At 40.7% G+C, this 26,384-nt stretch overlaps 4 protein-coding genes across 7 annotated transcripts; all 4 read right to left on the bottom strand.

Moving 5' to 3' along the window:
* Positions 1-997: 997 nt before the first annotated feature.
* Positions 998-5,847, bottom strand: LOC135247488 (zinc-binding protein A33-like). The gene is made up of 6 exons (XM_064320982.1): positions 5,345-5,847; positions 4,949-5,044; positions 3,732-3,962; positions 3,407-3,429; positions 3,202-3,320; positions 998-2,770 (listed from the first exon to the last, which is right to left on the bottom strand). Exons 1-6 carry the CDS (start codon positions 5,750-5,752, stop codon positions 2,223-2,225), a joined length of 1,425 nt encoding a protein of 474 aa, XP_064177052.1. The 5' UTR covers positions 5,753-5,847; the 3' UTR covers positions 998-2,222.
* Positions 5,848-8,283: 2,436 nt separating this feature from the next.
* On the bottom strand, positions 8,284-12,164 carry LOC135247483 (nuclear factor 7, brain-like). The gene is made up of 6 exons (XM_064320975.1): positions 11,100-12,164; positions 10,704-10,799; positions 9,918-10,148; positions 9,621-9,643; positions 9,416-9,534; positions 8,284-8,999 (listed from the first exon to the last, which is right to left on the bottom strand). Exons 1-6 carry the CDS (start codon positions 11,505-11,507, stop codon positions 8,449-8,451), a joined length of 1,428 nt encoding a protein of 475 aa, XP_064177045.1. The 5' UTR covers positions 11,508-12,164; the 3' UTR covers positions 8,284-8,448.
* Positions 12,165-15,476: 3,312 nt separating this feature from the next.
* LOC135247482 (zinc-binding protein A33-like) lies at positions 15,477-25,751 on the bottom strand. 4 transcript variants are annotated; one of them, XM_064320972.1, is made up of 6 exons: positions 25,167-25,751; positions 24,976-25,071; positions 17,119-17,349; positions 16,817-16,839; positions 16,612-16,730; positions 15,477-16,197 (listed from the first exon to the last, which is right to left on the bottom strand). In XM_064320972.1, exons 1-6 carry the CDS (start codon positions 25,572-25,574, stop codon positions 15,644-15,646), a joined length of 1,431 nt encoding a protein of 476 aa, XP_064177042.1. In that variant the 5' UTR covers positions 25,575-25,751; the 3' UTR covers positions 15,477-15,643. The 4 variants fall into 4 exon arrangements, with proteins under 4 accessions (XP_064177042.1, XP_064177041.1, XP_064177043.1 ...); XM_064320971.1 differs by lacking the exon at positions 17,119-17,349 and adding an exon at positions 23,752-23,982 and having other exon boundaries at positions 25,167-25,748; XM_064320973.1 differs by lacking the exons at positions 24,976-25,071; positions 25,167-25,751 and adding exons at positions 18,075-18,170; positions 18,471-19,697.
* LOC135249525 (zinc-binding protein A33-like) lies at positions 21,787-23,416 on the bottom strand (the record flags this gene model as incomplete). The annotated part of the gene is made up of 2 exons (XM_064325140.1): positions 21,787-22,823; positions 23,254-23,416. Coding segments are annotated over 2 exons (810 nt in total), but the record flags the coding sequence as incomplete, so codon positions are not given.
* Positions 25,752-26,384: the final 633 nt, after the last annotated feature.

Below are 26,384 nucleotides of genomic sequence, written 5' to 3'. Positions count from 1 at the left end.
AGCCATGTGCTTAAAGGTGTGCTGCTCTCCACAGTTTGGGGCGGAGACTGGGAGGTCAAACCGAGAGCGCATTATGATTTTTGTTTCAGTTTTATTTATTTGAACAAAAGACCAAGAAAGTGGACCACTACTAAAAAGTTGGAGGAGCTAGTCAGGTGAAAATCTGGCCAGCTACAAGCGGGGGACTGAAAAGTTTCTGCTCTGTTTTGTTTTGCTTTCTTTTGTCTTTCTTATTTTAGTTTGTTGTTTTATTTCACTGCTTTCGCCGGGAACCTGTGAGGGGTGTGGGGGAAAATGCTGTTTATTTTACTTTGTGTTTGGCGGGGTGCACTCTCTCTCTCTCTCTCTCTCTCTTCATGTGGCAACCAACAGTGTTCCCCAGTACTGCCGCATCTCCCTCCAGAGGGTGTCACGCTGGCGTGTGACAAAATATATATAGGGCGGAAAATACTACTGTTAATTACACTCATGTACTTCATCATGACAATAAATAAGTAATAAATATTATAATGTTTAATGTGTGAAGTGGTAAAGTTAAGTAAAAATTAAATGTGAGTTCATTTGTTCCTCTTAGATGGGACAGATAATATTGCGTGTGAACTTTGACAATGTGTTTTTCCGAGAGCTTGCGCCCCTTACAAAGTCCTTCATTCTATGTTTTTTTTTTCAAAGTCAACACAACACAGCAGTTTATAACCTTGCTTACTCCGTTGTGCATTCTCTGTAGTTGTGTAGATTGTAGACTGAGGTTCTGTCGATTACATTTTGTTTGTGGAATGTGCTTTCACGCCCCCAGGTGGAGGTAAGTGTGCACTGCCACAACTTTATGAATACTCATTATGCTCTATAAATAAAGCAATGATGTCCAGCTCAGTTCCCCTAAGGGTGGTGCAGTGTACATCCTTATTTTTTTTTAATTTCACAGTTACACAATTAGCACAAATTAAGTTTTGTAAATGTTTTTATTAATTTTTTTTAAATGACAATTACAGCTAAGTATACCATACAGTATGTCACCTACACAAGTTTACAACTGGACCGATAAAACAATACATTTATTATTATTATTATTATTATTATTATTATTATTATTATTATTATTATTATTATTAAGGCAAAATCCAGCACATCAGTCCCTCTAGGAGTTGACTTTGACAGAGGATGAAGGATTTGGCCTCTGACCCTGCAAAAGTAATATTACTAGTCTTGCCCCGATAGTCCCTTTGCTTTGGATTAAGATCAGGACATGTGACTAACTGGTCAAGAAGAAGTGTGCATGTGGATACCCAAAGACCCAAATCTGGTACCGGTTGCATGGATGGGGAATTGGGTTCACAGCAGCTGGCAAAACCATCCCTGGAAGGTTAATGTGTATGCTGGATTTTTTCCCATCAGATATCCTGGCTCAGTTAGTTGCAGTATGCACAAAAGTAAAATGTTTCTAATAGCAGTGCAGGAAACGTTTTCAGCTGTCATTCAAGAGCATATAAAGATGTAACTAAAATCAAATAATTCAAAGCAACTTTCTTTAGTTATTTGTTAGTGTAAAGCAATATACCAATCATTCCCAACCCTGTTCCTGGAGATCTGCCGGTTTAGGAGCAGACTAAGAATGGTATCAGAAACTACATGTGAGCAGGGCAAGGCTGTAACAATTAGCCATGTCACTCACACACACACACAAGCACACACGCATGCTTCAATAAAAATACACATGAAGCATCAATACACCTCTATGTGATTATTAGTGATTATGTGTGCACTGCAGACTGATATGGGGAAAAGACATAATGATAATCAAATCAAATGATATTAAGTTTGTATTATCCCCTTGGGGAAATTTGTTTTCAGCAAATAACGGAAATAAAAACCATTCACGACAGAACATCACAAAGTGTATACAAGAAACATACAAAAGAGATTATCAAGATACAAAAGACACAGACTGACAGAACAGTAAAAACTATAAAACTGCAAACACTGCAATAGCAACATGCAAGGAAACTAGGGAGAGCAGGTGCTGTAAAAGAGGGCACTGCAAGTGTGAAAAGACTACTAGATGAATAAATGTTGACTACAAAGCCCCATCCAATCCAGTTCAATGGTTTTAATAGTTTAGGTCACATCAGTTACAGGCACCTTCACGGAGATGTGGCACTCACAGTGATGACATCACTATTAATCATATGCTCACTGTGATGGCATCATTATTAATGGCAGACTTACTGGGATTTCATCACTCTTACAGACAATGGACAGATCTGCAGGGCCCCAGCATTTCTGCCATCATCATTTAGGTGGGGATTGATATATGGGAAGATTTTTTCAGTGAATGTGCCTTCAAAAGTGTAAATATGTGACATGTCACTGGAGTCAAAGAAGGACACCTCCCCCCTGTCATAGTCCAGCTCCACTCTGATCCTCTGGGGCTTCCTCTTCAGTTTGAGTTTAGTAACTCCAGATGCAAAGTAATCATCGTTCCTCAGAAATAGGACCCAGAATCCACGCTCTGGTCTGCATACATTGGCCTCCTTTCTGTTGACGGATTCTTGCAACACTCCTATAGTCCACGCAGGTTTTTCCCCCACCTCCACCTCCCAGCTGTGTTTCCCTGAAGTAAAACCCTCTGAGCTCAATACCCTTACGGTACTGGAAAACCTCTCTGGGTTGTCAGGAATCTGCTGTTTAACTGCAGTGTACCTCACACAGGTCAGATCATCTGACAGACAGAGCAAGGGGGACATAGTGTTGGGGTCCAGAATCACAGGGGCTAAACAATAAAGATGGAAGACAGAAGGGAAGACATTAACCATTTAGATTTAGATTCTTCATATATTTTTTATGGAAAGAAGCATAAATAGGCAAGGTTTAAATTACAAATCTGAATGAAATCTAATATTTTGATGCATTGTTAAAGAAAACATAAAAATAAAAACATAAGACATGCAATTAGATCTGCGTGATATTTCTTGAAAAAAAGAAGAAAAAACTAAAGAAAAATAAATGATACTCTAACTCTGATAAGTTTATCAATAAAATGCTGGATTCTGTGATGTTACATAGACATTATGAGCATAAAAGTCCATTCTTTGCATATAGTGTTTGACAACATGTGAGCAACAACTGAGACATTTTGAATTCTCATATTATTTATAAATCTATGGTGACCATTTTACCCCTCTCCCCCAGTAGGCTACTCACTGTACTGCACCATCTCCAGCATCTTCTCCCAGACTCTGAACTTCAGGTTGCCCAGGTGTTTGGCCACATCTATCAGTGCCCCTGAGAGCAGCTCTGGATCCTGCAGTGTGCACTGGGCTCTGTAATGACAAGCAGGAGTCACTCATACTGTGGGGATTCGAGTCAGTTAAACAGACAAGATGAATACAGGTGTGAGTCTACATACCTTCTCTTAGCATCCGTATAGGTCTGAGAAATACAAAAACACAGTGGGGGGATTATTTATGAAGCGAAACACATAATATGTTATGTGAATAATCGGAAAATGAAACAACAGAACCAGTTGATAAGTTTTAAAGTAGGTGTATGTGTGCGTGTGTGTGCGTGTGTGCGTGCTTGCGTGCTTGTGCGTATGTGTGTGTGTGTGTGTGTGAAAAAATGCATAAAAGAGTATAAGTAGGGGTATCATTAACTCTCCTTCTCATTAACAAACTCCATATAAATGAACCAGTCATTGCCAAGAACAATGCAAGAGATAAATAAATAGTCACCTTTAAGAAGAAAGGATCTTCACCCTCTATAGTTTTGTCTATAGTCTTGATTGTGTCTGAAATGGTGAAAATAACTTGTGTGAAGTTCTCTATCTTTTCCTTCATCAACTGACACTTCTGCTCCTCTTCCTCCCTCAGTGCAGCCAGTCTGGTCTCCTCTTCCGCTCGTAGAAATTGGTGAAGCTTCTCAAAATCTGCCTTTATCTGGTTCTCTGTGTGCTGGGCTTGACTCTGCCATTGACATATAATTATAAACATAAATAAGGTTTCTGTATCGATAGGTTCCTCTAGAATATCCATGAGAACAAAAGACTCTGCACATTAAGAGTAAACCAAACAGTTTAAGCACATTATAGTAAGTTTAGTAGGCATGTTGGTTGTATTCTGCTATATTCCCATGCATTTACTAGGCTATAAGATATGCGATTCATTAAAGCATTTTATTTTGCCTTTGTGAGATTCATGTTGGGCTTACAACTCATCAATAAGCCTAAATTACAAATGTTACTCGATGAAATCAGCATTTGAAGGTGCCTGATATGCTCAAACTTTCTCGTATCAAACTCATTTTGTCCAATGCCAAGATTTATTTTGGCCCTTCTCTTTTGCAGCCAGCATGCAGGTCCCACACAGGTAGAAAAGGATCTAGAAATATAAGCATGCTCTGAAGGCTTGGCTGAAGTGGGCATTTGATGATACAATTAGAGTCTAAGCCCTTGCTGATATTTGAGGTTTGGTACACTCTTTAATATGTTTGTGAATATGCAATCTAAACAGCAGGGCCTCTGCAAGCCTAGAGAGAGAGTTTACAAGCCAGCATTCAGCAGAAGAGAATGCTTCAGAGGATGTCCCAGACTATGACACCATCACAGTTTAAACTGAGGGGAAACTCTCTGGACTTTAGACCATTTTTTATGAGGAAGTGGTAATGAGCCCTACTCCCAGTCCAAGCTACTTAATATGATTCAGTTGAATCATTTTTCACTCGTTTTATGAAAAACATAGGTATTTTACTTGAAAGAAATGAATCACCTCTTTGAAGAAACTCATATGCCAAAAGTTATCATACACAGAACTGTGGTATAAATGCACAGATTTTGGATATAAAATGATCACTATACTAATATACTTCGCAAATAGTATATTCACCTTAAACATACCTTACTGTCCTACGTTAAACAGTTAAGAAATTATACTTGTTGAACTGTTTCACTCACCCTGATGTGTTTTATGGTTTTTTCACACTCTTGTGTAACTTCAGTGTACATCTCTAACTTTTCTTTAATATGAATTAATGCTGTCATGAGTCCATCCTGAAATGAAATAGAATTTTCATAAGATGACACCAATCATAATGTCTTCCAGGGTAGATATGTGAAACAAATACTGAATTAGGCATTCTGAGACATTGAGAGCTGTGCTGTATTGTAAGCAAAGGCAGCAAGTGAAACACATCCTGATAAAATCCTAATACATTACAAGCAAAAATAACAGGAAGTACCTGTTTGTTCTCTCTATCAGGATTTGCTCAATGCAACTTTTGAAATGAATATTAAATTACTTATTTGAGGCAATCATATATTTTAATGCTAATATAAATAGAAATAGAATACCTTCAGATCCAGAACAGCCTCTTCCATGGGACAGATCTGGTGATTTCTGTGTTTTTTTGAAGTCTGACACACAATACAGAGAGGCTGCAAATCATCCTCACAGAAGAACAGAAGTTCCTTTTTGTGAAGAGGACACTGGTCTTCACTTGCCTCTGCAGCCTCACACTCGGTCTTCTGCTTTAAGTAGGACTCCACAATGTTTTTTAAAGCCAGGTTAATGGGAGGGTGGCCTGTAGAGGCCTGTCTCCTGCAGATGGGACACTCCCGAGGACTGTTCTCCCCCCAGCACTGCTGCAAACAGACTTTACAGAAACTGTGACTGCACTCCAAGAGGACAGGGTCCTTGAAAATCTCATAGCACACAGAACAACATAACTCCTCTTCCAAAAATGAAGCTTTAGCCGCCATTTCACAAAATGAGTCAAAGGCTGTCTCCTTGAGAAGCAACTGCAGACTTTTCTTTAGTTTCAATTCTCAGCCAGACACACCCTATGCAGGAATAAGGAAATAATAATGTGACATCCAGTTCACCGAAGAGGCTTATTGGCTGGTGGAGAGAGCACACGCACCTTGGCTACGTTAGCTAACCAGCCCATGTGCTTAAAGGTGTGCTGCTCTCCACAGTTTGGGGCGGAGACCGGGAGCTCACACCGAGAGCGCATTATGATTTTTGTTTCAGTTTTATTTATTTGAACAAAAGACCAAGAAAGTGGACCACTACTAAAAAGTGGGAGGAGCTAGTCAGGTGAAAATCTGGCCAGCTACAAGCGGGGGACTAAAAAGTTTCCGCTCTGTTTTTTTTTGCTTTATTTTGTACTTATTATTTTAGTTTGTTGTTTTAGTTCATTGCTTTTGCCGGGAACCAGTGAGGGGGAAGGAGGAAGATGCTGTTTATTTTATTTTGTGTTTGGCGGGGTGCACTCTCTCTCTCTCTCTCTCTCCGTGGCAACCAACAGTGTTCCCCAGTACTGCCGCATCTCCTTCCCAAGGGTGTCACGCTGGCGTGTGACAAAATATATATAGGGCGGAAAATACTACTGTTAATTACACTCATGTACTTCATCATGACAATAAATAAGTAATAAATATAATGTTTAATGTGTAAAGTGGTAAAGTTAAGTAAAAATTAAATGTGAGTTAATTTGGTCCTCTTAGATGAGACAGATAATCTTGTTTGTGAACTTTTACAATGTGTTTTTCCAAGAGCTTGCGCCCCTCATAAAGTCCTTCATTCTATGTTTTATTTTCAAAGTCAACACAACACAGCAGTTTATAACCTTGCTTACACCGTTGTGCATTCTCTGTAGTTGTGGAGATTGTGGACTGAGGTTCTGTCGATTACATTTTGTTTGTGGAATGTGCTTTCACGCCCCCAGGTGGAGGTAAGTGTGCACTGCCACAACTTTATGAATACTCATTATGCTCTATAAATAAAACAATGATGTCCAGCTCAGTTCCCCTAAGGCTGGTACAGTGTACATCCTTTTTTTTTTAATTTCACAGTTACACAATTAGCGCAAATTATGTTTTGTAAATGTTTTTATTAAATCTTTTTAAATGACAATTACAGCTAAGTATACCATACAGTATGTCACCTGCACAAGTTTACAACTGGACCGATAAAACAATACATTTATTATTATTATTATTATATTATTATTATTATTATTATTATTATTATTATTATTAAGGCAAAATCCAGCACATCAGTCCCTCTGGAGTTGACTTTGAAGAGGATGAAGGATTTGGCCTCTGACCCTGCAAAGTAATATTACTAGTCTTGCCCCATAGTCCCTTTGTTTGGATTAAGATCAGGACATGTGACTAACTGGTCAAGAAGAAGTGTGCATGTGGATACCCAAAGACCCAAATCTGGTACCGGTTGCATGGATGGGGAATTGGGTTCACAGCAGCTGGCAAAACCATCCCTGGAAGGTTAATGTGTATGCTGGATTGTTTCCCATCAAATATCCTGGCTCAGTTAGTTCATTTGCAGTATGCACCAAAGTAAAATGTTTCTAATAGCAGTGCAGGAAACGTTTTCAGCTGTCATTCAAGAGGATATAAAGATGTAACTAAAATCAAATAATTCAAAAGGAACTTTCTTTAATTATTTGTTAGTGTAAAGCAATAGACCAATCTTTCCCAACCCTATTCCTGGAGACCTGCCTGTTTAGGAGCAGACTAAGAATGGTAACAGGAACCGCATCACAACAGGGCAAGGCTGCAACAATTAGCCATGTCACGCACACACACACACACACACACACACAAACAAGCACACACACACACATACACAAGCACACACACACGTACACACCCCTACACAGAAGCATGCATGCACGCACACCCACACACACATGCCCCAATAAAGATGCACACCTGATGCTCCCAAAAGGTGCTGATCTATAATGCTAAACCAAGTGGTAGCATTTTACCGAACACCTCTCATATCTGTACAGTTTACATATTGTCCCAAAACAAATAATTTTAGGAATGCTGCCAATAGTGTGCTGGTACCATACATTTCAGTCATTACAACAATGCAGTGCAAATAATCTAAACCTCTATGGGATTATTAGTGATTATGTGAGCACTGCAGACTGATATGGGGAAAAGGAATAATGATAATCAAATCAAATGATATCAAAATTGTATTTTTTTTTATAATCCCCTTGGGACAATTTGTTTGCAGAAAATAAAGGAAATAAAAACATCCACACAGAACATCAAAAGTGTATACAAGAAACATACAAACAAGATTATCAAGATACAAAAACACAAACTGACAGAACAGTATAAACTATGGAACTGCAAACACTGCAATAGCAACATGCAAGGAAACTATGGAGAGCTGGTGCTGTAGATTGCATATAGAGGTCCCAGCAAGTGTGACAGAAGACTAATAGATGAACAAATGTTGACTACAAAGTCTCATCCAATCCACTTCAACGATTTTAATAGTTTAGTCCACATCAGTTACAGACACCTTCATTGAGATGAGACACTCACTGGGATGACATCACTAATAATTATACACTCACGGTGATGACATCACTATTAATGATGCACTCACTGAGGTGACATCATTATTAATGACACACTTACTGGGATTTCATTACTTTTACAGACAATGGACAGATCTGCAGGGCCCCAGCATTTCTGCCCTCATCATTTTGGTAGGGACTGATAAATGGGAAGATTTTTTCAGTGAATGTGCTATCAAAAGTGTAAATATGTGACATGTCACTGGGGTCAAAGAAGGACACCTCCCCCCTGTCATAGTCCAGCTCCACTCTGATCCTCTGGGGCTTCCTCTTCAGATTGAGGGCAGCTACTCCAGATGCAAGGTAATCACCGTTCCACAGCATTAGGACCCAGAATCCACTCCTTGGGGTGCATGAAATGGCCTCCTTTCTGTTGATGGACTCTCTCACCACTCCTATAGTCCAGGCAGGTTTTTCCCCCACCTCCACCTCCCAGCTGTGTTTCCCTGAAGTAAAACCCTCTGAGCCCAACACCATTACACCGCCACAGGAAAACATCTCTGGGTTGTCAGGAACCTGTTGTTTAACTTCAGAGAGCCTCACACAAGTCAGATCATCTGACAGACAGAGCTGGGGGGACATAGTGTTGGGATCCAGAATCACAGGGGCTAAACAATGAAGATGGAAGACAGAAGAGAAGACATTAACCATTTAGATTTAGATTCTTAATATATTTTTATGGAAAGAAGCATATAAATGGACAAGGTTTAAATTACAAATCTGAATGAAATCTGTATTTTGATGCATTGTTAAAGAAAAATAAAAATAAAAAACATAAGACATGCATTAGATCTGCGTGATATTCCTTAGAAAATAAGAAAAACTAATAAAATAATGATACTCTAATCTGATAAGTTTATCAATAAAATGCTGGGTTCTGTGATGCTAAATAGATATTATAACATAAAAGACCATCTTTCATGTAGTGTTTACAACATATGAGCAAACTGGGACATTTGGAATTGCCATATTACTTATAATTCTACAGTGACCATTTACCCCTCTTCCCCAGTAGGCTACTCACTGTACAGCACCATCTCCAGCATCTTCTCCCAGACTCTGAACTTCAGGTTGCCCAGGTGTTTGGCCACATCTATCAGTGACCCTGAGAGCAGCTCTGGATCCTGCAGTGTGCACTGGGCTCTGTAATGACAAGCAGGAGACAGTCAGGCTTTGGAGTTTGAATTCAGCTAAACAGATAAGAAGAAGACAGGTGAGAGTCTGCCTACCTTCTCTTAGCATCCTTATAGGTCTGAGAAATACAAAAACACAATGGGGGGATTAATTATGAAGGGAAACACATAATCTGCAATGTGAATAATCTGCAACTGAAACAGCAGAACCAGTTGATATATTTTAATGAAGGTGTATGTGTGGTGTGGTGTGTGTGTGTGTGTGTTGGTGTCTGTGTATGATGGGTATATGATATTAGTAGGTGTATCATTAACTCTCCTTCTCATTGACAAACGCCATATAAATGAACCAGTCATTGCCAAGAATAATGCAAGGAATAAATAAATAGTCACCTTTAAGAAGAAAGCATCTTGACCCTCTATGGTTTTGTCAATTGCCTTGATTTTGTCTGAAAGGGTGGTGATAACTTGTGTGAAGTTCTCTATCTTTTCCTTCATCAACTGACACTTCTGCTCCTCTTCCTCCCTCAGTGCAGCTAGTCTGGTCTCCTCTTCCGCTCGCAGAAATTGGTGAAGCTTCTCAAAATCTGCCTTTATCTGGTTCTCTGTGTGCTGGGCTTGATTCTGCCATTGAAATACAATTAAAAACATAAATAAAGTTTTTGATTGAATATGCAATCTAAACTGCAGGGCCTCTGCAAGCCTAGAGAGAGAGAGTTTACAAGCCAGCATTCAGCAGCAGAGAATGCTTCAGAGGATGTCCCAGACTATGACATCATCACAGTTTAAACTGAGGAGAAACTCTCATGGACTTTAGCCCAGTTTCATATGAGGAGAGTGGTAATGAGTCCTACTCCTAGACCGAGCTACTTAATATGATTCAGTCGAATCATTTTTCTATCGATTTATGAAAAATAAACATAGGCATTTCAATTTAAAGAAATGAAATACCTTTCTGAAGAAACTCATATGCCACAAGTTATGATACACAGGACTGGTATAAATGCACAGATTTTTGGATATAAAATGATCACTATACTAATATACCATAAAAATAGTATATTCATCTAACACATACCTTGCAGTCCTACATTAAACAATTAAGAAATGATACTCTATTATTCTTTTGCAAGTTTCATGAGATGTGACAGTGATATTTTATTGAACTGTTTCACTCACCCTGATGTGTTTTATGGTTTTTTCACACTCTTGTGTAACTTCAGTGTAAATCTCTAACTTTTCTTTAATAGGAATTAATGCTGTCATGAGTCCATCCTGAAATGAAATAGAATTTTCATAAGATGAGACCAATCATAATGTCATCCAGGGTAGATATATGAAATAAATACTAAATTAGGCATTCTGAGACATCGAGAGCTGTGCTGTATTGTAAGCAAAGGCAGCAAGTGAAACACATCCTGATAAAATCCTGATACATTACAAGCAAAAATACCAGGAAGTACCTGTTTGTTCTCTCTGTCAGGATTTGCTCAATGCAACTTTTGAAATGAATATTAAATTACTTATTTGAGGCAATCATATATTTTAATGCTAATATGAAAAGAAATAGAATACCTTCATATCCGGAACAGCCTCTTCCATAGGACAGATCTGGTGATTTCTGTGTTTTCTTGAAGTCTGACACACAATACAGAGAGGCTGCAAATCATCCTCACAGAAGAACAGAAGTTCCTTTCTGTGAAGAGGGCAGTGGTCTTCACTTGCCTCTGCAGCCTCACACTCGGTCTTCTGCTTTAAGTAGGACTCCACAATGTTTTTTAAAGCCAGGTTAATGGGAGGGTGGCCTGAAGAGGCCTTGCTCCTGCAGATGGGACACTCCCGAGGACTGTTCTCCCCCCAGCACTGCTGCAAACAGACTCTACAGAAACTGTGACTGCACTCCAAGAGGACGGGGTCCTTGAAAATCGCACAGCACACAGAACAACATAACTCCTCTTCCAAAAATGAAGCTTTAGCCGCCATTTCACAAAATGAGGCAAAGGCTGTCTCCTTCAGAAGCAACTTCAGATTTTTCTTTACTTTCACTTCTCAGCCAGACACACCCCGATGCAAGAATCAGGAAACAATAGCTGCGGGGCCACCTGAGAGTGCCAGAGGCACAGGAGAGGCCCTCACGCCGTCTCCACCCCCGGCCCGAGCGAACCGGAGGCGTTGTGGTCGGGTGACCAAACTGTTATGTTCCGGCTAATGCATACGGTCTATGGGTTAATGCTGTGCCAAGTTACTGGGCCGTAAAGAGCCGCTGCGTTCTCTTTTTGACTTGATCCCACCTCGTCTGTGTTGTCTGTTCTCACACACACTTCAGCATTCAATCCGCTGCAGAGGCATATTGGCTGGTGGAGAGAGCACACGCACCTGGGCCACGTTAGCTAACCAGCCCATGTGCTTAAAGGTGTGCTGCTCTCCACAGTTTGGGGCCGAGACTGGGAGCTCACACCGAGAGCGCATTATGATTTTTGTTTCAATTTTATTTATTTGAACACAAGACCAAGAAAGTGGACCAATACTGAAAAGCGGGAGGAGCTGGTCAAGTGAAAATCTGGCCAGCTACAAGCAGGGGACTGAAAAGTTTCCGCTCTGTTTTGTTTAGCTTTCTTTTGTACTTGTTATTTTAATTTGTTGTTTTAGTTCATTGCTTTTGCCGGGAACCTGTGAGGGGGATGGGGGAAAATGCTGTTTATTTTATTTAGTGTTAGTGTATAACCATAACCAGGAACAAGTATGACGAAACCCCTAGAGAGAAGTACCGGTCCAAGTGCAGGGAACAACCGCATAGTTCAACTTGGACCCTGAAGGTTACACTGATTAACACTAACAACGAGAACGGCAACAACGCAGTCTATGGAAAAATACACGTAGTAGTTAAGACAGTTAATGCACCTAAGTCACCTACGAAACAGCTGCCTAGTTACAACCCTACGCTTACAGTCATTTGCAGGGGGGTAGGGAAGGATGGGGAGAGGTGCAGCCTGAAGAGGTGAGTCTTCAGTCGTCGTTTGAAATGGGTCTGTGTCTCAGCTGTTCTGACCTCCACAGGGAGGTCATTCCACCATCGCGGGGCCAGAACAGACAGGAGACGTGTTCTAGAAGTGCAGGTGCGAAGAGGGGGAGGTGCCAGGCTTCCTGAGGTAGCAGAATGGAGGGATCTGGCTGGCATGTAGGGTTTGAATATGTTGTGGAGGTATGCTGGGGCTGATCCCTTGACTGCCTGGTATGCTAGGACCAATGTTTTAAATTTGATGCGAGCTATAACAGGCAGCCAGTGGAGGGTAGTGAGCAGGGGAGTGACGTGGGAGTGTCTGGGGAGGTTGAAGACCAGACGAGCCGCAGCATTCTGAATGAGTTGCAGGGGTCTGGTGGCAGATGCTGGTAGTCTAGCCAGGAGAGAGTTGCAATAGTCCAGGCGGGATAGAACCATTGCTTGGACCAGGAGCTGGGTTGAGTAGGTGGTGAGAAAGGGGCGGATTCTGCGGATGTTATACAGGAAAAATCTGCATGCCCGGCTTACCGCTGCGATGTTCTTGGAGAGGGACAGCCTGTTGTCCATCACCACTCGGAGATTCTTGGCACAGGGTGATGATGTCACTACGGTGTCCTCTAGGGAAATGGAAAAGTCGAGGTGGGGAGAGGATAGAGTAGGAATAAAGATTAGCTCCGTCTTTCCCGGGTTGAGCTTCAGGTGGTGATTGCCCATCCAGCTCTGTATGCCCCTCAGGCAAGCAGAGATGCGGGCAGGGACCTGTGTGTCCGATGGGGAGAAGGAGAGAAAGAGTTGCGTGTAGTCGGCATAGGAGTGATAGGACAAGCCATGGGCAGATATTACAGGGCCAAGGGATCTGGTGTACAAGGAGAAGAGAAGGGGACCGAGGACTGAGCACTGGGGAACTCCGGTGGCGAGGGGGCGGGGTGGTGATACCTTATCCGCCCAGGCAACCTGGAAGGAACGGTCAGAGAGGTAAGACTCAATCCAGTCAAGGACTGTGCCGCAGATCCCTGTTGCTGCCAGGGAGGACAGGAGGATAGAGTGCTCCACAGTGTCAAATGCAGCGGAGAGTTCTGGAAGAATCAGGACAGAGGAGAGGGAGGCTGCTTGTGCGGCATGGAGTGACTCACTGACTCACTGACTGAGAGGAGTGCAGTCCAGTGCACCCTCCCAAGGGTGTCACGCTGGCGTGTGACAAAATATATATAGGGCAGAAAATACTACTGACAATAAATAAGTAGTTTAATGTGTAAAGTTGTAAAGTTAAGTATACATTAAATGTGAGTTCATTTGTTCCTCTTAGAGGGGACAGATTTGTGTGTGAACTCTCATAATGTGTTTTTCTGAGAGCTTCGCCCCTTATAAAGTCCTTCATTCTATGTTTTTTATTAAAGGTCAACATAACACAGCAGTTTGTAACCTTGATTACTCCGGTGTGCATTCACTGTGGTTGTGGAGATTGTAGACTGAGGTACTGTCCATTACATTTTGTTTGTGGAATGTGCTTTCATGCCCCCAGGTGGAGGTAAGAGTGCATTGCCACAGCTTTATCAGTCCTCATGCTCTAGAGATAAGGCAATGATGTTCAGCTTATTTCCCATGAAGCTGATGCAATGTGCATCCTTATTTTACATAATTAGTGCAAATCAAGTTTTGCTAATGTTTTTCTTAAATTTTTTTAATGATAATTACAGCTAAGTATAGCATACAGTATGTCACCGACACAAGGTTGTAACTGAACCAATTAAACAATACATTTATTATTGTTGTTGTTGTTGTTGTTGTTGTTGTTGTTGTTGTTATTATAACTGAATTATTAGGCAAAATCCAGCACATCAGTCCCTCTGGGAGTTGACTTTGACAGAGGATGAAGGATTTGGCCTCTGACCCTGCAAAGGTAATATTACCAGTCATGCCCCGATAGTCCCTTTGCTTTGGATTAAGATCAGGACATGTGACTAATTGGTCAAGGAGAAGTGTGCATGTGTATACCCAAAGACCAAAATCTGGTACCGGTTGCACGGATGTGGAATTGGGTTCACAGCAGCTGGCAAAACCATCCCTGGAAGGTCAGTGTGTATGCTGGATTTTTTCCCATCAAATATCCTGGCTCAGTTAGTTCATTTGCAGTATGCACCAAAATAAAATGTTTCTAATAGCAGTGCAGGAAATGTTTTCAGCTGTCATTCAAGAGCATATAAAGATGTAACTAAAATCAAATAATTCAAAGAAACTTTCTTTAGTTATGTGTTAGTGTAAAGCAATAGACCAATCATTCCCAAACCTGTTCCTGGAGATCTGCCTGTTTAGGAGCAGACTAAGAATGGTAACAGGAACCGCATCACAACAGGGCAAGGCTGCAACAATTAGCCATGTCACGCACACACACACAAGCACACGCACATGTACACACACCTACACACAAGCAAGCATGCACGCACACCCACACACACATGCCTCAATGAAGATGCACGCCTGATGCTCCCAAAATGTGCTGATCTATAATGCTAAACCGAGTGGTAGCATTTTACCAAACACCAGTCATTACAACAATGCAATGCAAATAATCTAAACCTCTATGCGATTATTAGTGATTATGTGAGCACTGCAGACTGATATGGGGAAAAGGAATAATGATAATCAAATCAAATGATATCAAAATTGTATTTTTTTTTATAATCCCCTTGGGACAATTTGTTTGCAGAAAATAAAGGAAATAAAAACCATTCACGACAGAACATCACAAAGTGTATACAAGAAACATACAAACAAGATTATCAAGATACAAAAGACACAGACTGACAGAACAATAAAAACTATGGAACTGCAAACACTGCAATAGCAACATGCAAGGAAACTATGGAGAGCTGGTGCTGTATATTACATATAGAGGTCCCAGCAAGTGACAGAAGACTAATAGATGAACAAATGTTGACTACAAAGCCTCATCCAATCCACTTCAACAGTTTTAATAGTATAGGTCACATCAGTTACAGGCACCTTCACTGAGATGAGACACTCACTGGGATGACATCACTAATAATTATACACTTACAGTGATGACATCACTATTAATGATACGCTCACTGAGGTGACATCATTATTAATGACACACTTACTGGGATTTCATTACTTTTACAGACAATGGGCAGATCTGCAGGGCCCCAGCATTTCTGCACTCATCATTTAGGCAGGGACTGATGAATGGGAAGATTTTTTCAGTGAATGTGCCTTTAAAAGTGTAAATGTGTGACATGTCACTGGGGTCAAAGAAGGACACCTTCCCCCTGTCATAGTCCAGCTCCACTCTGATCCTCTGGGGCTTCCTCTTCAGTTTGAGGTTAGCAGCAACTCCAGCTGCTCTGTAATGCTCACCGTTCTTCTGCATTATGACCCAAAATCCACTCTCTGGGCTGCATGCACTGACCTCCTTTCTGTTGATGGACTCTCTCACCACTCCTATAGTCCAGGTAGGTTTTTCCCCAACCTCCACCTCCCAGCTGTGTTTCCCTGAAGTAAAACCCTCTGAGCCCAATACCCTTACGCCACAGGAAAACCTCTCTGGGTTTTCAGGAATCTGCTGTTTAACTTCAGAGAGCCTCACACAAGTCAGATCATCTGACAGACAGACCCGGGGGCACATAGTATTGGGGTCCAGAATCACAGGGGCTAAACAATAAAGATGGAAGACAGAAGGGAAGACATTAACCATTCATATTTAGATTATTCATATATTTTTATAGAAAGAAGGATAAATAGACAAGGTTTAAATTACAAATCTGAATGAAATCTAATATTTTGATGCATTGTTAAAGAAAACATTTAAAAAAAAAACATAAGACATGCAATTAGATCTGTGTGATATTCCTTGAAAAAAAAAAAAACTAATAAAAAATAAATGATACGTTTATCAATAAAATGCTGAATTCTGTGATGTTACATAGATATTATAACCATAATAGACCACTCTTTGCATATAGTGTTTAATAACATGTGAGCAAGAACTGGGACATTTGGAATTTCCATATTATTTATAATTCTACGGTGACCGTTTCAATCCCTCTCCCCCAGTAGGCTACTCACTGTACTGCACCATCTCCAGCATCTTCTCCCAGACTCTGAACTTCAGGTTTCCCAGGTGTTTGGCCACATCTATCAGTGACCCTGAGAGCAGCTCTGGATCCTGCAGTGTGCACTGGGCTCTGTAATGACAAGCAGGAGCCAGTCAGGCTTTGGAGTTTGAATTCAGTTAAACAGATAAGAGGAAGACAGGTGAGAGTCTGCCTACCTTCTCTTAGCATCCTTATAGGTCTGAGAAATACAAAAACACAATGGGGGGATTAATTATGAAGGGAAACACATAATCAGTAATGTGAATAATATGCAACTGAAACAGCAGAACCAGTTGATATATTTTAATGAAGGTGTATGTGTGAGTGAGTGTGTGTGTGTGTGTGTGTCTGTGAACAAATGCATAAAAGGGTATATAATATTAGTAGGTGTATCATTAACTCTCCTTCTCATTGACAAACGCCATATAAATGAACTAGTCATTGCCAAGAATAATGCAAGGAATAAATAAATAGTCACCTTTAAGAAGAAAGGATCTTCACCCTCTATGATTTTGTCAATAGCCTTGATTTTGTCTGAAAGGGTGGTAATAACTTGTGTGAAGTTCTCTATCTTATCCTTCATCAGCTGACACTTCTGCTCCTCTTCCTCCCTCAGTGCAGCTAGTCTGGTCGCTTCTTCCTCTTGTAGAAATTGGTGAAGCTTCTCAAAATCTGCCTTTATCTGATTCTCTGTGTGCTGGGCTTGATTCTGCCATTGAAATACAATTATAAACATAAATAAAGTTGTTGATTGAATATGCAATCTAAACAGCAGGGCCTCTGCAAGCCTAGAGAGAGAGAGTTTACAAGCCAGCATTCAGCAGAAGAGAATGCTTCAGAGGATGTCCCAGACTATGACATCATCACAGTTTAAACTGAGGGGAAACTCTCTGGACTTTAGCCCATTTCATATGAGGAAGTGGTAATGAGTCCTACTCCTAGACCGAGCTACGTAATATGATTCAGTTGAATCATTTTTCTATCGATTTATGAAAAATAAACATAGGCATTTCATTTTAAAGAAATGAAACACATTTCTGAAGAAACTCATATGCCACAAGTTATCATACACAGGACTGGTATAAATGCACAGATTTTGGATATAAAATGATCACTATACTAATATACTACGCAAATAGTATATTCACCTTAAACATACCTTACTGTCCTACATTAAACAGTTAAGAAATTATACTTGTTGAACTGTTTCACTCACCCTGATGTGTTTTATGATTTTTTCACACTTTTGTGTAAAATATAAAAAAATATAAAAAATATAAAATTATCAATATACTAATATACCATAAAAATAGTATATTCATCTAACACATACCTTGAAGTCCTACATTAAACAATTAAGAAATGATACTCTATTATTCTTTTGCAAGTTTCATGAGATGTGACAGTGATATTTTATTGAACTGTTTCACTCACCCTGATATGTTTTATGGTTTTTTCACACTCTTGTGTAACTTCAGTGTACATCTCTAACTTTTCTTTAATAGGAATTAATGCTGTCATGAGTCCATCCTGAAATGAAATAGAATTTTCATAAGATGACACCAATCATAATGTCATCCAGGGTAGATATGTGAAACAAATAATAAATTAGGCATTCTGAGACATCGAGAGCTGTGCTGTATTGTAAGCAAAGGCAGCAAGTGAAACGCATCCTGATAAAATCCTGATACATTACAAGCAAAAACACCAGGAAGTACCTGTTTGTTCTCTCTGTCAGGATTTGCTCAATGCAACTTTTGAAATGAATATTAAATTACTTATTTGAGGCAATCATATATTTTAATGCTAATATAAATAGAAATAGAATACCTTCAGATCTGGAACAGCCTCTTCCATAGGACAGATCTGGTGATTTCTGTGTTTTTTTGAAGTCTGACACACAATACAGAGAGGCTGCAAATCATCCTCACAGAAGAACAGAAGTTCCTTTTTGTGAAGAGGGCACTGGTCTTCACTTGTCTCTGCAGCCTCACACTCGGTCTTCTGCTTTAAATAGGACTCCACGATGTTTTTTAAAGCCAGGTTAATGGGAGGGTGGCCTGTAGAGGCCTTGCTCCTGCAGATGGGACACTCCCGAGGACTGTTCTCCCCCCAGCACTGCTGCAAACAGACTCTACAGAAACTGTGACTGCACTCCAAGACGACAGGATCCTTGAAAATCTCACAGCACACAGAACAACATAACTCCTCTTCCAAAAATGAAGCTTTAGCTGCCATTTCACAAAATGAGTCACAGGCTGTCTCCTTCAGAAGCAACTGTAGATTTTTCTTTACTTTCACTTTTCAGCCAGACACACCTCGATGCAAGAACCAGGAAACAATAGCTGCGGGGCTACGTGAGAGTGCCGGAGGCACAGGAGAGGCCCACACGCCGTCTCCACCCCCGGCCCGAGCGAACCGGAGCCGTTGTGGTCGGGTGATCAAACCCCCCGACAAGTTGGCTATGCCGGTTTTTGTGAATTCTGGGGGGACGTATGTGGTGAACAGCCACACCTAGTAATGTTTTACGGTGTCACATAATTCACTGTAACTGACTGACACAAGTACGTTACCTTTAAGAGCGTCCTGGTTAGCTTACGTAAAAAGGCAGGAAATGTTATGTTCTGGTTAATGCATACGGTCTATGGGTTAATGCTGTGCCATGTTACTGGGCCGTAAAGAGCCGCTGCGTTCTCTTTTTGACTTGATCCCACCTCGTCTGTGTTGTCTGTTCTCACACACACTTCAGCATTCAATCCGCTGGAGAGGCAGATTGGCTGGCGGAGAGAGCACACGCACCTGGGCTACGTTAGCTAACCAGCCCAGGTGCTTAAAGGTGTGCTGCTCTCCACAGTTTGGGGCCGAGACTGGGAGCTCACACCGAGAGCGCATTATGATTTTTGTTTCAGTTTTATTTATTTGAACACATGACCGAGAAAGTGGACCAATACTGAAAAGTGGGAGAAGCTGGTCAGGTGCAAATCTGGCCAGCTACAAGCGTGAGACTGAAAAGTTTCTGCTCTGTTTTGTTTTGCTTTCTTTTGTACTTGTTATTTTAGTTTGTTGTTTTAATTCACTGCTTTTGCCAGGATCCCATGAGGGGGAACGGGGAAAATGACATTTATTTTATTTTGTGTTTGGTGGGGTGCACTCCATCTCTCTCTCTCTCTTCATGTGGCAACCAACAGTGTTCCCCAGTACTGCCGCATCTCCCTCCCAAGGGTGTCACGCTGGTGTGTGACAAAATATATACAGGGCAAAAAATACTACTGTTAATTACACTCATGTACTTCATCATGACAATAATTAAGTAATAAACATTAAAATGTTTAATGTGTAAAGTTGTAAAGTTAAGTATAAATTAAATGAGTTAATTTGCTCTTCTTGGAGGAGACATAATCTTGTGTGTGAATTCTGACAATGTGTTTTTCCGAGACCTTGCGCCCTTTATAAAGTCCTTCATTCTTTGTTTTTTAATTTTTTTTAAGGTCAACACAGAAGTTCATAACCTTGCTTACTCCGTTGTGCATTCTCTGTAGTTGTGGAGATTGTAGACAGAGGTACTTTTGTTTGTGCTTTCACGCCCCCAGGTGGAGGTAAGAGTGCACTGCCACAACTTTATGAACAGTTCTCATACTCTGTAGATAAGGCAATGATGTCCAGCTCAGATCCCATAAGTCTGGTGCAATGAACATTCTTATTTTTTGAGTAATGTACTTTTTTTAAGTTACACAATTAGCCCAAATTGAGTTTTGTGAATGTTTTTCTTTTAAAAAAATTTTTTATGGCAACTACAGCTAAGTATACCATACAGTATGTCACCTAGACAAGTTTGCAACGGGACCAATTAAACAAGATGTTTATTATTATTATTATTATTATTATTATTATTATTATTATTATTATTATTGTTGTTGTTGTTGTTGTTGTTGTTGTTGTTGTTGTTGTTGTTGTTATTATTATTATTATTATTATTATTAAGGCAAAATTTTGCACATCAGTCCCTTGTCCTTCTGGGAGTTGACTTTGACGGGGGATGAGGGATTTCGCCTCTGACCCTGCAAAGGTAATATTCCTAGTTTTACCCCGATAGTCCCTTGGTTTTGGATTAAGATCAGGACATTCAACGGTCAAAGAGAAGTGTGCATGTGAACACCCAAAGACAATCTGGTACTGGTTGCACGAATGGTGAATTGAGTTCACAGAAGTTGGCAAAACCATCCCTGGAAGGTCAGTGTGTATGCTGGTTTGTGTTCCCACCAAATGTCCTGGCTCAGTTAGTTAATTTTCAGGATGCACCGAAGCTAGTTCACTCATAGATCACACCACAGTAAAATGTTTCCAATAGCAGAGCAAGAACAGTCTTTGGCTGTCATTCAAGGCCGTATAAAAATGTAGCTAAAATCAAATAATTCAAAATAACTTTCTTTTGTTATCAGTCAATGTAAAGCAATAGACCAAAGATTTGCAACCCTGTTCCTGGAGATCTGCCAGTTTAAGAACAGACTAGGAATGGTATCAGAAACTACATGTGAGCAGGGCAAGGCTGTAACAATTAGCCATGTCACTCACACACACACAAGCACACACGCACACACACACGCATGCTCCAATAAAAATACACATGCAGCATCAATACACCTCTGTGCGATTATTAGTGATTATGTGTGCACTGCAGACCGATATGGGGAAAAGACATAATGATAATCAAATCGAATGATATCAAGTTTGTATTATCCCCTTGGGGAAATGTTTTTGCAGCAAATAAAGGAAATAAAAACCATTCACGACAGAACATCACAAAATGTATGCAAGAAACATCCAAACAAGATTATCAAGATACAACACACAGACTCACAGAACAGTTAAAACTATGGAACAGCAAACACTGCAATAGCAACATGCAAGGAAACTAGGGAGAGCAGGTGCTGTAAAAGAGGGCACTGCAAGTGTGAAAAGACTACTAGATGAATAAATGTTGACTACAAAGCCCCATCCAATCCAGTTCAATGGTTTTAATAGGTCACATCAGTTACAGGCACCTTCACGGAAATGAGGCACTCACAGTGATGACATCACTATTAATCATATGCTCACTGTGATGGCATCATTATTAATGGCAGACTTACTGGGATTCTGTCAGGACCACTGTCATCAAGTAGAACTTTATTGACAATAAAGGCAATACAGTTATGTTTGGCGGTATGGCTCTGTTCTGGAGCTCTCCCGCCAACCACGCAGCCCGCGTGGATAAGGCCGGGAGGCCAGCAGCCAAACCCCCCCTAGAGGGGTACACACAGAACAGATCCAGCAGCAAAGCAGTTTTTAACACATATGAATGGAGCAAATGCAATTTCTTAACACATAAGGATGGAGCAATACAACTTCTTAACACATAGGAATGGAGAATGCAAATTCTTGACGCATGGGGATGGAGCTGGGGTGGTGGAGGGGATTTACGAAGCAACGTGCAGCGCTTGCATGCAGGAGGAGCAGCCGAATGAGTAGAGGGAGGCTGTTTAAGTAGACCGCCCTGTTAGTGAATGTACTGTGATAGGCGAACATCACTGAGCTGAGCCATCAGCTGATTCGGCCGGAGCGCTTGACTCTCGTGACCTGCCAGAACTACGCGATGCTCCATTTTCATCACTCTTACAGACAATGGACAGATCTGCAGGGCCCCAGCATTTCTGCCATCATCATTTTGGCGGGGATTGAGATATGGGAAGATTTTTTCGGTGAATGTGCCTTTAAAAGTGTAAATGTGTGACATGTCACTGGGGTCAAAGAAGGACACCTCCCCCCTGTCATAGTCCAGCTCCACTCTGATCCTCTGGGGCTTCCTCTTCAGTTTAAGGGCAGCAACTCCAGCTGCAAAGTAATCATCACCGTTCCTCAGCGCTAGGACCCAGAATCCACTCCCTGGGTTGCATGAAATGGCCTCCTTTCTGTTGATTGACTCTTGCACCACTCCTATAGTCCAGGCAGATTTCTTCCCCACCTCCACCTCCCAGCTGTGTTTCCCTGAAGTAAAACCCTCGAAGCCCAATATCCTTACGGCACGGGAAAACCTCTCAGGGTTTTCAGGAATCTGTTGTTCAACTTCAGTGAGCCTCACACAAGTCAGATCATCTGACAGACAGATCCAGGGGGACATAGTGTTGGGATCCAGAATCACAGGGGCTAAACAATAAAGATGGAAGACAGAAGGGAAGACATTAACCATTTAGATTTAGATTCTTAATATATTATTATGGAAAGAAGCATAAATACACAAGGTTTAAATTATAAATCTGAATTAAATTGAATATTTTGATGCATTACTGCATTATAACAGAAAAAATAAAAATGAGACATGGAGTTAGATCAGTGTCATATTCCTGAGAGAAAAAAGAAAAACTAATAAAAGGTAAATGATACTCTAACTCTAAACAAGCTTATCAATAAAATGCTGAATTCTGTGACGTTATATAGATATCACGAGCATAAAAGACCATTCCTTACATACAGTGTTTGACAACATGTGAGGAGGAACTGGGACATTTGGAATTGCCATATTATTTATAATTCTACGTTGACCGTTTCTATCCCTCTCCCCCAGTAGCCTACTCACTGTACTGCACCGTCTCCAGCATCTTCTCCCAGACTCTGAACTTCAGGTTGCCCAGGTGTTTGGCCACATCTATCAGTGCCCCTGAGAGCAGCTCTGGATCCTGCAGTGTGCACTGGGCTCTGTAATGACAAGCGGGAGTCACAGACACTGTGGGGATTCGAGTCAGTTAAACAGACAAGATGAATACAGGTCTACATACCTTCTCTTAACATCCTTATAGGTCTGAGAAATACAAAAACACAGTGGAGGGATTATTTATGAAGCAAAACAGATGATATGTTATGTGAATAATCGGAAAATGAAACAAGAGAACCAGTTGATATGTTTTAATGTAGGTGTATGTGTGCACATGTGTGTGTGTGTGTGTGCGTGTGTGTGTGAACAAATGCATAAAAGAATATAAGTAGGGGTATCATTAACTCTCCTTCTCATTGACAAACTCCATATAAATGAACCAGTCATTGCCAAGAACAATGCAAGAGATAAATAAATAGTCACCTTTAAGAAGAAAGCATCTTCACCCTCTATACTTTTGTCTATAGTCTTGATTGTGTCTGAAATGGTGAAAATAACTTGTGTGAAGTTCTCTATCTTTTCCTTCATCAACTGACACTTCTGCTCCTCTTCCTCCCTCAGTGCAGCCAGTCTGGTCTCCTCTTCCGCTCGTAGAAATTGGTGAAGCTTCTCAAATTCTGCCTTTATCTGGTTCTCTGTGTGCTGGGCTTGACTCTGCCATTGAAATACAATTATAAACATAAATTAGGTTTCTTCTGTATCGATGGGTTCCTTTAGAATATCCATGAGAACAAAAGACTCTGCACATTAAGAGTAAACCAAACAGTTTAAACACATTATAATAAGTTTAGTAGGCATGTCGGTTGTATTCTGCTATATTCTCATGCATTTACTAGGGTATAAGATATGCGATTCATTAAACCATTTTATTTTGCCTTCGTGAGATTCATGTTGGGTTTACAAGTCATCAATAAGCCTTAATTACAAATGTTACTCAATTAAATCAGCATTTAACGGTGCCTGATATGCTCAAACTTTCTCGTATCAAACTCTTTTTGTCCAATGCCAAGATTTATTTTGGCCCTTCTCTTTTGCAGCCAGCATGCAGGTCCCACTCAAGTAGAAAAGGGTCTAGAAATATAAGCATGCTCTGAAGGCTTGGCTGAAGTGGGCATTTGATGGTACAATTAGAGTCTAAGCCCGTGCTGATATTGAGGTTTGGTACACTCTCTAATATGTTTGTGAATATGCAATCTAAACTGCAGGGTCTTTGCAAGCCTACAGAGAGAGAGTTTACAAGCCAGCATTCAGCAGAAGAGAATGCTTCAGAGGATGTCCCAGACTATGACATCATCACAGTTTAAACTGAGGGGAAACTCTCTGGACTTTAGCCCATTTCATATGAGGATGTGGTAATGAGCCCTACTTCGAGTCCAAGCTACTTAATATGATTCAATTGAATCATTTTTCATTCGTTTTATTCGTTTTCATCACAGGTATTTTACTTTAAAGAAATGAAACAACTTTCTGAAGAAACTCATATTCCTAAAGTTATCATACACAGAACTGTGGCATAAATGCACAAATTTTGGATATAAAATGATCACTATACTAATATACTACGCAAATAGTATATTCACCTTAAACATACCTTACTGTCTACATTAAACAGTTAAGAAATTATACTTGTTGAACTGTTTCACTCACCCTGATGTGTTTTATGATTTTTTCACACTTTTGTGTAACTTCAGTGTACATCTCTAACTTCTCTTTAATAGGAATTAATGCCGTCGTGAGTCCATCCTGAAATAAAAAAGAATTTTCATAAGATGACACCAATCAATACTTATTTGAGGCAATCATATATTTTAATGCTAATATGAATAGAAATAGAATACCTTCAGATCCGGAACAGCCTCTTCCATAGGACAGATCTGGTGATTTCTGTGTTTTCTTGAAGTCTGACACACAATACAGAGAGGCTGCAAATCATCCTCACAGAAGAACAGAAGTTCCTTTCTGTGAAGAGGGCACTGGTCTTCACTTGTCTCTGCAGCCTCACACTCGGTCTTCTGCTTTAAGTAGGACTCCACAATGTTTTTTAAAGCCAGGTTAATAGGAGGGTGGCCTGTAGAGGCCTTGCTCTTGCAGATGGGACACTCCCGAGGACTGTTCTCCCCCCAGCACTGCTGCAAACAGACTCTACAGAAACTGTGACTGCACTCCAAGACGACAGGGTCCTTGAAAATCTCACAGCACACAGAACAACATAAATCCTCTTCCAAAAATGAAGCTTTAGCCGCCATTTCACAAAATGAGTCACAGGCTGTCTCCTTTAGAAGCAACTGCAGACTTTTCTTTACTTTCACTTTTCAGCCAGACACACCTCGATGCAAGAACCAGGAAATAATAGCTGCGGGGCTACGTGAGAGTGCCGGAGGCACAGGAGAGGCCCTCACGCCATCTCCACCCCCGGCCCGAGCGAACCGGAGGCGTTGTGGTCGGGTGACCAAACTGTTATGTTCTGGTTAATGCATACGGTCTATGGGTTAATGCATACGGTCTATGGGTTAATGCATACGGTCTATGGGTTAATGCTGTGCCATGTTACTGGGCAGTAAAGATCTGCAGCGTTCTCTTTTTGACTTGATCCCGCCTCGTCTGTGTTGTCTATTCTCACACACACTTCAGCATTCAGCCCGCTGGAGAGGCAGATTGGCTGGCGGAGAGAGCACACACACCTGGGCTACGTTAGCTAACCAGCCCATGTGCTTAAAGGTGTGCTGCTCTCCACAGTTTGGGGCCGAGACTGGGAGCTCATACTAAGAGCGCATTATGATTTTTGTTTCAGTTTTATTTATTTGAACACAAGACCAAGAAAGTGGACCAATACTGAAAAGTGGGAGGAGCTGGTCAAGTGAAAATCTGACCAGCTACAAGCGTGGGACTGAAATGTTTCTGCTCTGTTTTGTATTGCTTTCTTTTGTCTTGGCTATTATTTTAAAATTACCTCTTATGGAAATAAAGTAGATACCGTAACTGATTTAACACAAGAAATGTATGGTAACATGAAATGTGTGGAGTTGTGAATGTGTGAATGTCTTTAGTCTAGTTGT

This window comes from Anguilla rostrata, chromosome 2 (assembly GCF_018555375.3).
Source record: "Anguilla rostrata isolate EN2019 chromosome 2, ASM1855537v3, whole genome shotgun sequence".
Classification (NCBI taxonomy): domain Eukaryota; kingdom Metazoa; phylum Chordata; class Actinopteri; order Anguilliformes; family Anguillidae; genus Anguilla; species Anguilla rostrata.
This window is presented reverse-complemented; position numbering and strand designations above follow the sequence as displayed.

Bases quoted from the DNA above. Each gene is read 5' to 3' on its own strand.
- LOC135247488 (XM_064320982.1), bottom strand. From the start codon at position 5,752: ATGGCGGCTAAAGCTTCATTTTTGGAAGAGGAGTTATGTTGTTCTGTG. The intron at 3,963-4,948 runs GTGAGTGAAACA...TGTCAATGGCAG, and splicing joins AAACCATAAAACACATCAGG to AGTCAAGCCCAGCACACAGA. The intron at 3,430-3,731 runs GTGACTATTTAT...TGTATTTCTCAG, and splicing joins AAGATCCTTTCTTCTTAAAG to ACCTATACGGATGCTAAGAG.
- LOC135247483 (XM_064320975.1), bottom strand. From the start codon at position 11,507: ATGGCGGCTAAAGCTTCATTTTTGGAAGAGGAGTTATGTTGTTCTGTG. The intron at 9,535-9,620 runs GTAGGCAGACTC...TTGTCATTACAG, and splicing joins TATAAGGATGCTAAGAGAAG to AGCCCAGTGCACACTGCAGG. The intron at 9,000-9,415 runs GTGAGTAGCCTA...TTCATTGTTTAG, and splicing joins GCTGGAGATGGTGCTGTACA to CCCCTGTGATTCTGGATCCC.
- LOC135247482 (XM_064320972.1), bottom strand. From the start codon at position 25,574: ATGGCGGCTAAAGCTTCATTTTTGGAAGAGGATTTATGTTGTTCTGTG. The intron at 25,072-25,166 runs GTATTCTATTTC...TTTTTATTTCAG, and splicing joins AGGCTGTTCCGGATCTGAAG to GATGGACTCACGACGGCATT. The intron at 16,731-16,816 runs GTAGGCAGACTC...TTGTCATTACAG, and splicing joins TATAAGGATGCTAAGAGAAG to AGCCCAGTGCACACTGCAGG.